At 42.8% G+C, this 12,364-nt stretch overlaps 1 protein-coding gene across 1 annotated transcript in view; it reads right to left on the bottom strand.

Annotated features, from left to right (window-relative positions):
• The window catches only part of Syne2 (spectrin repeat containing, nuclear envelope 2), a 292,611-nt gene that overhangs the window by 157,558 nt on the left and 122,689 nt on the right, over positions 1-12,364 (bottom strand). The window contains exons 36-45 of the mRNA NM_001005510.2: positions 11,980-12,180; positions 11,011-11,182; positions 10,416-10,528; positions 9,316-9,518; positions 8,176-8,295; positions 7,794-8,085; positions 6,542-6,693; positions 4,000-4,309; positions 2,270-2,434; positions 346-687 (exon numbers count right to left, since the gene is read on the bottom strand). Coding sequence (NP_001005510.2) covers positions 346-687; positions 2,270-2,434; positions 4,000-4,309; positions 6,542-6,693; positions 7,794-8,085; positions 8,176-8,295; positions 9,316-9,518; positions 10,416-10,528; positions 11,011-11,182; positions 11,980-12,180 — 2,070 coding nt within the window. The remainder of the gene's footprint in view (positions 1-345; positions 688-2,269; positions 2,435-3,999; positions 4,310-6,541; positions 6,694-7,793; positions 8,086-8,175; positions 8,296-9,315; positions 9,519-10,415; positions 10,529-11,010; positions 11,183-11,979; positions 12,181-12,364) is intronic.

The raw sequence follows: 12,364 nt of genomic DNA, 5'->3' as shown, positions 1-12,364 counted from the left end.
TTTTTTTTTTAAACTGGGGAAATGGCTAAAGCATATTTTCTTTTTCTTTTGCCTTTTCTAATGTGCCTTTGTGCGCCTGACCCACGAAACTGTGTCTGATTACACATCGGTGAGGATAATCAGCCTAAATTGATGACTGACATTTGAACAGACGGAATAGTAATATTTCACCACAGAAACCTGGACCATTTTCTGAGGACTCTTTTGACAAGTGAGCTTCATAAATACCCAGTCCTTTGAGGACTTAATTAGGAAATCAGAATGCTTGATTTGAGACTCTTTTGAAAGAGGCACACCTCTTTCCTCTCAGACTCGGTGTCTAGAGAGTACAATCACCGCACTTACCGTGTTTGTTTCCCGGGCTCCTCCTGACTCGCCCACGGCTGCCGACTCCCGAGTGGGCTTGGGCACCTCAGAAGTGGCCGGCATCTCTTCAACTGGCAGAGAAAACTTTACATGTTTTTCTGTTGAGCTTTTGGATTTAAGGATGCTGTTGAGACCGTTTTCAGTCTCCTGCTTGGCAGATTCGATTCTGTTTTCCAAATCCTTTTGTTTATACTTAAGCGATCTTATGTCATCTTTAATAATCTTCTGTCCCACTGAAGATGTATTTTGCTTGATGGATTTCGCTAAAGCAGAAGCCTTCTTTAACGCACCGCCTTGGAAACGGAGTCTGCTCTCCAGCTCCTGGGAGGAGAGCGGAGTATGTTATAGAAAGTCTCGCCCGCCACTCGGGTCTCAGAAGAGTGGGCTGACTTTTTGTAAATCATAAAGTGTTCTGCCTCACTAATACAAAATGTATATTACAAAAATGAAAGTGTTAATAATGCTTCAAAGGAGAAACTTTGGGGAAGATTTCAAACCACTGTGGCATCTCACATCAAATTTTCTAATAGAAGTTCCGAGTTCTCATAGGAACTAGGAAATCTGAACCAGGTAATGAAAAAAATGTTTGTTGTACAGTCTGTAAAATACAGGAGGCTGTCAGTAGGCATTTGTTGGGTATATTCCCTTAAGATACAGCTTCCTAAGCTGGAGAGATGGCTCAGTGGTTAAAAAAAACAACAAAAATCCTATGTTCTTCCAAAGGACTTAGGTATAGTTCCCACATGGCTGCTCACAACTGTCTGCAACTTCAGTCTCAGGAGAGCCAACTCCCTCTTCTGGTCTCTATGGGGACTGCATACACATGGTACACATGGTACATAACCACATGCAGATTAAACACACACACATATAAAAACAGGTAAATCACCAGCTGTGGTGGTGCACGCCTTTAATCCCAGCACCAGAGAGGCAGAAACAGGTGTATCTCTGTGAGTTCAAGGCCAGCCTGGTCTAATGTACAAGTTCTAGGCCACACAGAGCTACAGAGTTAGACCCTGTCTCCCCCCACCTCTACCCCCCCAAATAAGGTCACACACACCTATTATAACCCTGGTTTGTTTATTTGTTTGTTTTTCAAGACAGGGTTTCTATGGGTAACCTTGGATGTCCTGAAACTTGCTCTGTACAACAGGCTGGTCTTGAACTCAGAGATCCGCCAGCCTCTGTGTCCCAAGTGCTGGAATTAAAGGCATGCAATACCACAGCCAGGCTAGATTCAGGCTTTTCAAAATTCAAACATTGAATGAGTATCTGCACCATGAAAAGTATCTTAAAGGATAAAAAGAATCATTTGGAATGCTCATATCCATCTAGTGCTAGTATTTAAAATTAAAAGCTAATTTTACACAGGGCACTATGCAGGTCTGCCACACTGATTGCAAAAGTGGTGAGAAACCAAAGGTGGTTTGCAGGGTGGATGAGGCCACTGATCCCCACTAGAGGGCGCTAGCTGCCGAGGGAGCAAAAGGAAGGGAGACTCTCACAGGCTCTACCAGACTGGAAATTGAGAGGGCGAGATCTATGTAAATCCTATTCACCCAAGCTGGTAAACAGGTACACTTCCCCGGGGTCACATCATGCTGCCTTCATCCTCTGGCTTCTCAGAGTCCCCTGGAATTATGTTGTTTATGAAATGAGGATAATGAGCGACAGGCTGGTCATAGGTAGAACTATCTCTTCTAAGGGCACACTCAACCACTGTTCAAATGGCTTCGCCAATGGCCTGACCACTAGAGAACCATGCTCTCCCCTTTCCAAACGGCCGAGACCTTTCTAATTAGCTCTTGAATCTCTTTGCTCAAAGTTACCAAAAAGTCAAAGTTGTCAAAATATGGTTTTTTCCCCCCCAAAATGTGTCTTATGCTTGGGCATTGCTCCTTACCTGTAACTTCTGCATTCTCTCCTTAGCCATTATTTGGTCCTTAGATCCATCACAAAGACTGAAATATTCCTTGGAGATATCATCCAGTGTGGAGCTTAGGTCTGTGAGGCAAACCTGGTAGGAACTGTGTTCTTGAACATGACCCTCTAATTTTTGCACAGAATCCTAAAAAATAAAACCATTGACAATTAAGAAAATATTTAACTTTTTTTCACTCAGGAAGTAATTATATAATCCACACAGACTTACTTTACAAGATTTCATATTGAAACAAGAATATGCCCATAACTGACCCAGAATTGTTAGTGTTTAAAATACGTCACTACAAAGTCTCCATCTCCTGATAAAAAAAATTATTAAACATTTGCTCTTTGCATGCTTCCTTGCCTTAATTTCCTTCCTAGAGGCAACTTGTCAAGAGAACTACAAAACAAAATGACTACAAATTATATCACTAAATCGCAAACATTGATAAGTAAGGTTTCGTTTGTTGCTTTAAAACAAAGAGTTTGCATCTCAAAAGGACTCTAAGAGAGCAACCGAATTCCAGGATCCTCTCCTAAGAATAAAAAGCAAATCTCTGTCAGGAAGAAATAACCATAACTCAAAAGCAAAAGCATCTTCTGTGGGCTAAGGAAGGAAGAGGACCACGCCTTCTTAGACACCGGCAGAAGTAACCTATAGAAGATCCGCCCAAGTAGGCATCCAAACCTGTGCCCATCCCGCAGAATTTGAATCATCTGGATTTCTTGATCAGACAATCCTTATACTGAAGCCGGCTTTCAATGTCTAATGAATTAAAGTTAGTTTTGCTGAAAGAATGAACTCTTATAACGAGGGGACAATTTACCTCAACTCATTCAATTATAGATTGTATGGAAAGATCCGAGGGAGGAACATGACAATTTATATAAGTTATTACTCTAGATGGATGAGTGGGTGGGTGAATGATATATTAATAAGCATATTTGTGGTGGGTGGGTAGGTGGATGAGTAGATGCATTTGTTGACAGATAAATCTGACCAGTGAGTGAGTGGATGAATAGATGGATGGAGAGGGAGGTAGATGAGTGGATGGATAAATAGGTAGGGAGATGAGTTAGTAGATGGGTGGGTGGGTGGATGGATGGATAGATGCATGGATGGATGGATGGATGGATGGATGGGGAGGTAGATGAGTAGATGGATAAATAGGTAGATAGGGAGATGAGTTAGGGGATGGATGGGTGGATGGGTAGATAATGGATGGATGATGGATGGATGGATGCATTGATGGAAGGATAGATGCATCCATTGATGGAAGGATGGATGGATCGATTGATGGAAGGTTGGATGAATAGATGGAAGGATGTATGGATGTATGGATGGGTGGGTGGAGGAATAGATAGGTGGATGGATGTATGGATGGGTGAATAATGCTCACATAGCCATTTTCATAGAGATTCCTAAGGAACTTTAAGCTATCTGACTACTGAAGAGGGGAACAAGAGGAAATACCATAATCAACACACAATGGCTTTCTCTATTAAAAGTGATTGAGGGAGATTCCTCCCTTCTTAAGAGTTGGTACTTTCATGTACAACTGGAACCCACTGAAAGCCTTGGGTTCAGCAAAAGAATAACTAAGTTCCAAGCACTAGTTCTGCAGAAGAGCCTCGTGTCTTGGCTGTCACAGGCACAGCTAAGGCATGGTTCCTGTCTCAGGGATTTCCTCTGCCCACCCGTCTCACCTGGAGCTGCTGGAGAAGGCTCTCATGCAGGTGCTTCACTTCTAGCCACGGCTCCTCGCTGAAGCTGGGATTTTTAGTGCACTCCAAGAGGTAATTGCCCTGAGATTTTAGCTCCTCTAGCAAGGATGTCAAATCTTGGGCTTTCTGGAGGAATTTCTTATAAATTTTTAACTGGGCCTGCTTCTCTGGCAACCCAGGCTGTAGAGCAAAGCCTGCTTCTTGCTGCTTCTTCAGCTCTGTGAGCATCAGCCTCAGGTCCTCCTTACTCTGCAAATACTTTTCTCCTTCTAGTACAAGCTTTTCTTGATGGCTAAATGTTGCAAAAGAGTTTACAAAAGGAATGGCATTAAGCAAAATGAAGGGGCATTTAGTATACTCTATTCAACATACATTATACATAAGTGGCATTAAAGTAATATCAGTGCATATTATTTCCAAGGACCCTAGTTAACACTCCAACCCTTTAAACAGCACTAAGCCTAGCTCAGAGTTATTTGAGTATTACTTAGGGATAATTCTTGTTACACAATTAATATTTGTTACAAAATAATGTTTTACTTTCAAACTAGTCCCTGCAATGTTTATTATATGCCAATATACTATAACGTCCTATTTTACACTTACATAAAACTAAAACAAGTGGCAGGAGAGAGAGGGGGCAGGTCAAGTGCCTGCTTGGCAAGCACGAAGACCTGAATTCAATCCCTAGGGCCCAATGTCTAGAAAGAAGAGAGAAAGAAAGCGAGAAAGAGAGAGAGAGAGAGAGAGAGAGAGAGAGAGAGAGAGAGAGAGAGAGAGAGAAGAGGAAGAGGAAGAGGAAGAGGAGGGAGAAGGAGAGGGAGAAGAAGAAGAAGAAGAAGAAGAAGAAGAAGAAGAAGAAGAAGAAGAAGAAGAAGAAGAAGAAGAAGAAGAAGAAGAAGAAGTAGTAGTAAGAAGGAGGGGGAGGGGAGGGAGGGAGGGAGGGAGGGAGGGAGGGAGGGAGGAAGGAAGGAAGGAAGGAAGGAAGGAAGGAAGGAAGGAAGGAAGGAAGGAAGAGATTAATTCGAGTGTGGTAGTATGAACTTATAACAACTGTGTTAAAGAGGAGGAAGGAGGTGGATGACCAGGGCTCACTGACCAGTCAGCCTAGCCTACTTGACCATTTCAGGCCAGTTGAGAAACCCTGCCCCAAAGACAAGGTAGATGTGCCCAAGTCCACCATCTGAAGTCGACCTCTGTTCCCCACACATATGCATACACAAACATACACACACAAGGTGTTCAATTTCGACTCAATTTTCCATGCAAGAATGTACTATTTAAGACATGGTAGTAACCGAAGCCTCAGGAACCACACAGGAGCAGAGAGGTTATAAGAGCCAGTGGCCAAGCTGGGCCAAACGAAACAGCTTCTTCTGGATATGCAAGCCTCCTACACTCTTGAGCTCGTGGCAGTGGTGGTCAGAGTCTAGCATAAACTCATGAGCCCCGCCCCTAACTGAAGAGCTATTGACCGCTAATGGTTGTTAGGAAGGGCGAGTCAGTGTCCTGCAGGGTGCAGTTCCTGATAGGTCTATCATGGGCATGTGGACAGCACAAATTGGACTCGGGGTTACTTTTTTAAAAAAGAGAAAAAACAAAAAAAATTGAGATAGGATGCACAGGTGAAGGGTAGATCTGGGTAGAGGTTGGGAAGAATAGGTCAGTATAATTAAAATGCAATACATATAATCCTCCAAGAACTCATAAAAACATGATATAGTGTTGCTGTGGGGGCTGGAGAGGTGGCTCAGAGGTTAAGAGCACTGACTGTTCTTCCAAAGGTCCTGAGTTCAAATCTCAGCAACCACATGGTGGTTCACAACCACCTGTAATGAGACCTGATGCCCTCTTCTGGTGTGTCTGAAGACAGACAGCTATAGTGTACTTACATATAATAAATAAATCTTTTTTTTTAAAAAAAAAAGTATGCTGTGAAGAAGAATCTTCACTAGAGAAACTAGTTATATGGCTCAAAGGCTAAAGGGGCTTGCAGCCAAGCTTGATGACTCAAGTTCAATCCCCAGGATCCACATGGTGGAAAGAGCTACCTGGCTATAAGGTATGCTCTAACCTCTATCTGTGTGTGTGGCACATACATACCAGCACTCACACATATACATCACACACACACACACACACGCCATTTTCAACACAAAAGAGAATCTTCACCAGAAATATGTTTATAGGACTCATCTATATTTATCAATGTTTACACCTAAGAATTCCTTAGACTAAGATTTAAACAGATTCACTATTCCACAGTCTCCCCAAGTAGATGCTATCAAGGGAAGGTATCAGTACAGGAGCTGGGTGGAAAGACAAAACGAAAAAAAAGACAAAAAGCCCCAGAGGTCATGGCTTCAGCCGCCCTAAACAGGCCACAGAGATGACCAAGCTATCTCTTGGCTTTTCTGGAGACCCACTCCCCTGTGGCCACCCCTCACAGACTTCTCGCCTGTAGTGTATCTTATCCAAACCCGTATTATGGTTTTACTGGGCAAGGGAAGCAGCCAGCCTTTACCTGAGGTATGTGTTGGCGAGGTGGAGCGTGCTGTCCCACTGGTTGCTGAGGTCCGTAAAGGTCTCTTGAGCCAGCGGGGCCTCACAGTGTTCCGCTTGTCTCATTACCATCTGGATCTTAGCATCTCCTTCTGGCTTCAAGGCAATGATTTCCTGGAATTCAGAAGGTTCTCTGACTTCATCTGAATTACTCCCAGATATCAGATAGGAAATCTTTTTTGTCAGACTGATACCATGATGCTAAGTATAGTCTATCCCATAATAAGCTTTTCATTTTATATACTTGAAAGATGAAGACACCCCCCAACCCTTCACAGTGTAGAGTTGATTCTTAATAAAGAAGTATTGGTTTGGACTAACTGTACTCCTGCTCACCCTTGATTTTCAAAAACTCTGGACAATCCTCCCTCCTGGCCACTTCTTAACACTGACGTGAAGAGACAGAGGTAACAAATTGGACAGACACGTTTATGATCCTAAGAGAGTCATGTGTCCTTTCTGTGAGCTCTTTTCTCCGGGCCTAGTTCCCTGATCCCTGTCCCTTTGCTCTGTTAAAACTGAGCTCTTGGCAGCCAACCACTCGGGACTCACACTGTGTGGCAAAACCATGTCTGGAGACGTATGTACGACAGTAAATCTGAATATTCATTCTTAGCAATCCTTGTAGCTCACTACTCCTCACCAGGCTCGTCAGGGCTTCCTGCCCCGATGCCCCCACTGACGTGACTCCAGTACACACCTGCACGCTAGCCCTGCAGTTTTTAACCAGTCATGTTTAGTGACTCTCCTCTTGGATGAAGTCGCAGCTCTTGAGAATCCCCTGCCTCACGCCACACACTGTGCAGCCTGTAATGCTTTACAGACAGAGTTGCCCACTCCCAAGATTCCGCTCTACCCCATCGTCCACTTGCTGAGTCTTCAGCTCCCCTGACATAGATGACTTTGTATCCTCCCAGACTCCTGCCTGCCGTGCAGTAAGACCGTTATTTCTACCTGTTTCAAGGGATGACGAATAACTGGCCATTGCCCTCTTGGAAGAGGAGAACGTATTTTTTTTTCTTTTTCATATGCATTAAATTAATCTTAGGTCATCACTACCCTTCTTTTTTGTGAGCTCAGCGATTTGAATTTCTTCAACCACCCCGCACTGATCTTATTTTCTCTTAAGAAAGAAATCTTTGCAGTTTTCCTCGGAAGCGTTTTCAAAATGAGAGTTCACTCTGACCTCTCAAATTTGGTTTCCACGGTTATACCTTTATTTTTTGGATTCTTTCTTCGAGTGGCATTTTGCCTTCTGATGAATTCAAAGCCATAAGGGACTCTTTAATCTCTTTTATCCAGTGAATTACATCATCAGCAAGATCGTTAAAGCTCTGGTCTTCGGCCGCTGGTAACTTATCCTCTTCCTCAATTTCGTGTAATTGTCTCCATAAAGCCTGGTATCTATCGATCAGATGTGTGGATTCTTTGATTGTCTCTTCTCCCTCGGTGAGCCCATGCTCCTTCAGAGAGTCACTTAGCTGGGCCACAGTCTCAAACTGCTCCCTGTAATTTCCAAATAGCATTGACAGTTTATTGGAGCCCAGCGGAGAAAGCACACTCCCAAATAAGGCATTTGAGTGACGATCGCCATACCTCTTCCTAGTCAATGCTTGGGAAAACAGATCCATTCGCTCTCCTGATACTTCCATTTTTCCCCAGTTCTCTTCTTGATTAGTCAGCCACTTACTTAGGCTTCTGCAATCATCTTCCAATCTACAGGGCCAATTCCCAGATTAGATTAGACTGGAGGAAAAATGACTGCAGAAGCTAAAGGATGGTACAGCAACTAGATTCTTACTGCTTATTTAAAACAAACAAACAAATACTGTAACTTGATACTTATCCAAACTTAAATAATTATTGCCTATATTCATGAAGGCAAAGAAGCAAACAAATGCAGGAAATTAACTGGCCAAGAAACAATGTCTGGACTCTCTTCTGAATCACTGCCAGTTTAGATAGCTTGAAGAGCCCCCTAAAGCTGTGTACTCCCAGCACAGAACCTGGATTTAGAAGTTATAGTCAGTGTCTCAGCTCAAAGGTAGAATGCTTGTTCTGGGCCTTAGATGTTAATACCAATGCGGGAAGGCACAGAGGGACTAGAGATTTGGTGCAGCCGTTAAGAGCCCTTGCTTTTTCAAAGGAACTAGGTTCAGTTCCCAGCACCCACATGGCAGCTTATTACCATCTATAACTCCAGTTCCTTCGGAGCTTACATCTTCCGATCTCAGTGGGCACCAGGTACACACGTGGTGCATAAGCATACACGAAGGCAAACAGCCAAACACATAAAATTAGTATTTTCAAATGTATACATTTGTATAAGTGAGATCAAAATCCATGGGATTACAATAACAGATCAAAATTATTGGACAACAGATTGTGTATGTATCGAGATGTACATACATCCTTTTTCCTTTCTTGTCCATAACCCTTAAATATACAGTATAACAATTATTTATATTGTTATCACAATAGCATTCACATTGTATCAGCTGTTATAAAAAATCTACAGATGGTTTAAACAAAGTATATGGGAGAATGTGCATCAAGAATTGCAAATATCATGCAATTTACAGAAAGGAACATCCACAGGGGACCCTTGAACCAGTTCTCAAGAGATAGCAAGGGACAGCTGTGTCTATTTCACTTGGGAAATTAGTATGCACTGACTGTCTCAGCATACGTAGCATATGCTGTAGTGAACTGGAAAGCGCTACCACAGTATCCTACCTCAGTAGCTGCTGAAAGGAGTTATTCAGTTCCCCTGCTCGGGCCTGGCATATGGACTCCATATTTTCTAATTCCAGTTCTTGACTCCTGAGCCAGCTGTCAAGCTCCTTCACGTGTGCTTTGGGTAAGAGCATCTTCACATGCTGTAGGACGGTCTCTACCTGCTGTATTTTACTGTTTCCTCCTCCAAGAGTCAAGAAATCCTTAAGAAATACAAAAAAAAATCAGTTACATCTACAGTGAAGTCAAAATGTGTCTGCCATGCACACCCTTGGGCTAGGACGACATGGCTGACTCTAATGACAGATCATTCTCAATAGTTCTAGAAGGGAAGTGTGTGTGTGTATGTGTGTGCACTTATGTGTGTGTCTGTATTTGCATCTGACTTTCTGATGTTTACAACAAGCAATAATAATGCAATGCCACTACAACGCTCATATGGGAACAAGATGAAGAAAGCTAACATCTCCTCTCTTGGTGATGCTTCAGTTCTCATAAATACTTTCTTCATTCTCCTTCTGGCAATCCGAATGTGAGACTGAACAGATTATCTTTATATACCTCCGCCCAGATCCCCCAGCCCAGTGTTCATGTTTCCAGGTCTGGGCATCAATTTCTGAAGCCCATGAAATGAGCAGATGTAAACATGAGCAGGATTGCTGCTGTGCTATGTTCTGAAACCCAGTGCTGGTGGCCAATGACGTACAGAGAGCCATATGGTATATATGTGTGTGTGTGTGTGTGTGTGTGTGTGTGTGTGTGTGTGTGTGTGTATAAAATCAAGCAATGCATTAAATAGGACAGCAATAGTCACAAGGGGGAACATGTACAAGGTATGTGCAAATACTACATCACTGTATATAAAATACTTAAGTATCCATGAACATTGCTATCCCTGAGGCTGGAGAAGAAGGAAGTGCCTGGAGCTACCAATAAGCTTAAGAACATAATGTACCATCTAAACAAAGTCAGAAGCCCCAACTATTGGGGTCAGAGGTGGGAGAATCGCTTAAACACAGGGACTCAGGGTCAGCCCAGATAGCGTAGTGAGATTTCTCATGAACATTTAGTCTTGATAAGTTTTGGCATCTGTGTCTTACAGAAAGTTTTTGCAGCCTTTGTTCCAGGCTCAGTTTTGTTTCTGGTGGTTCAAAACACTCCTGAAGATTCGTTTTGACGTTGCTGAACCAGTCGTTAAAGTTCTTACACTGCTCTGTAGAAGAAAAGAAGAAAAATCCATGTATTCAGACAGTAATTCATATACTTCATACGAAAGAAACTAGGAACTTGTTTCCCACAGCAGTGGGCAAAGCTGTGACACGTTCTCAAACCCAGTCTGAGGTCCAGTGGAGTACAGAAAGCAATCTGGTGTAGTTTTTTGCACAAACACCCTTTTAAGCACACAGGACATCCAAAGACATCATCAGAGGCAACATGTTTGCAGACACACCCAAACTGACCACATGGCCCCAATGATCATGAAATAGAGATTTAAGGCTTGAAAAGGGGATATTACTTAAACCAGGCATTAACAGTGTTTCCCCCAAGGGAGTTATCCAAATATTATTCCTTTAAATACACTCTGTGCAAGCTATCTGGAGGTTGAGTTTAGATCAGCCTTTGGGCCCACAGTGCTATTTCCGTTTTCCTATTTCAAGATTGACAGAAACAAAGTTCGAGACCCATGATGCTCACCGTTCAGGAACGTGGCAAAGTGGTCCTGCAGCGCGTTCTTTTTGGTATTAAATAGATTGCTGACACTTGCGTACTGTCTTTTCAGTTCGGAGAGCTCTGGAGTGAGGCACCCTATTTGATTTTCCAGGACCGTCATACTGTGCTTCTGCTGAAAGATCTGCTGTTGGATTTCCTGCACACAGAATAAACCAGTCACAGCATCCTCAAACTGGCTTGCTTGCTTCCAAAGCTCATGAGCTCCTTGTTACATACATGTCTGTGTGTACATGTATGTACCGGTTTATACATACATGTGTGTGCCAGGGTGTGTGGAAGCCAGAGTCAACCTCAGATGTCTTCCTTAATTATTCTGCACATTATTATTATTATTATTATTATTATTATTATTATTATTATTAATTTATTTCTATCTAGATCACTGCACTTGTAGCTCATTATTGGCTAGGTTAGCTGGCCAGTGAGTCTCTTATCTCAGTTCCCCTGTACTAAGGTTACAATGTATAGCCAACTTATAGTACAATATGATTTACTTTTTACACATATTTATTTGATATGTGTGTGTTGATGCCATTGTGGGCATGTGGATGCATGCGGAATGTCATGTGGGTTCAAGGGATTGAACTCAAGCCATCAGGCTTGGGGCACTTGCTGTGCTGTCTCACTGGCCCACAATACCCACCCTCAGCTCCACCCCACCCCATCTTCACTAACTACACAAGGCCAAGATCCCCAAAAGTAAGTGTTAGAGAAATCTCAGCAATAGGGAGGAGCTCTTGCTGACATGAACTAGGTCTAATCACTTGCACCACCAATATATATTTTAAAGTAATTAATATATATATATATATATGTATATATATATATATATATATATATATATATATATATATATATATATAGAGAGAGAGAGAGAGAGAGAGAGAGTGTAAATATAGGTCCAAGCATAGGAGATGGGCAGCTGGGTGGTACCTCAAGCTTTGTGAAGATCTCCAGGCTATCAGAGGGAGACAAGGCATTCAGGAGGGACTCAGTCATCCCCATCTGGGTCTTGGCCTGGTCCAGATCCTCTCTCAGCTCAGCTGTGCTCCCACTGGGCGCATAGCTGTTGGATCCCCCTGCGACATGTGTTTTCACATCTTTCATCTTGCTCAGGACAGAGGACTCCATGACCTGAAATCACCAAATGCAGGACACAGCACATGCAGTAAGGAGCCTGTTGCAGCATACCTCAGGCAATGGCTACAGAACAAATTGACAGCTCTTTGTCTCAGAGTGAAAAGTTTCTTACCACATTGTTCTTAAAAGAAACAAGAACTAAGGCTGGGGGTAGTGGCGCACAACTTTGACCCCTACA

The sequence above is a fragment of the Mus musculus genome, chromosome 12, assembly GCF_000001635.26.
Source record: "Mus musculus strain C57BL/6J chromosome 12, GRCm38.p6 C57BL/6J".
In the NCBI taxonomy this organism is placed as follows: Eukaryota; Metazoa; Chordata; class Mammalia; order Rodentia; family Muridae; genus Mus; species Mus musculus.
This window is presented reverse-complemented; position numbering and strand designations above follow the sequence as displayed.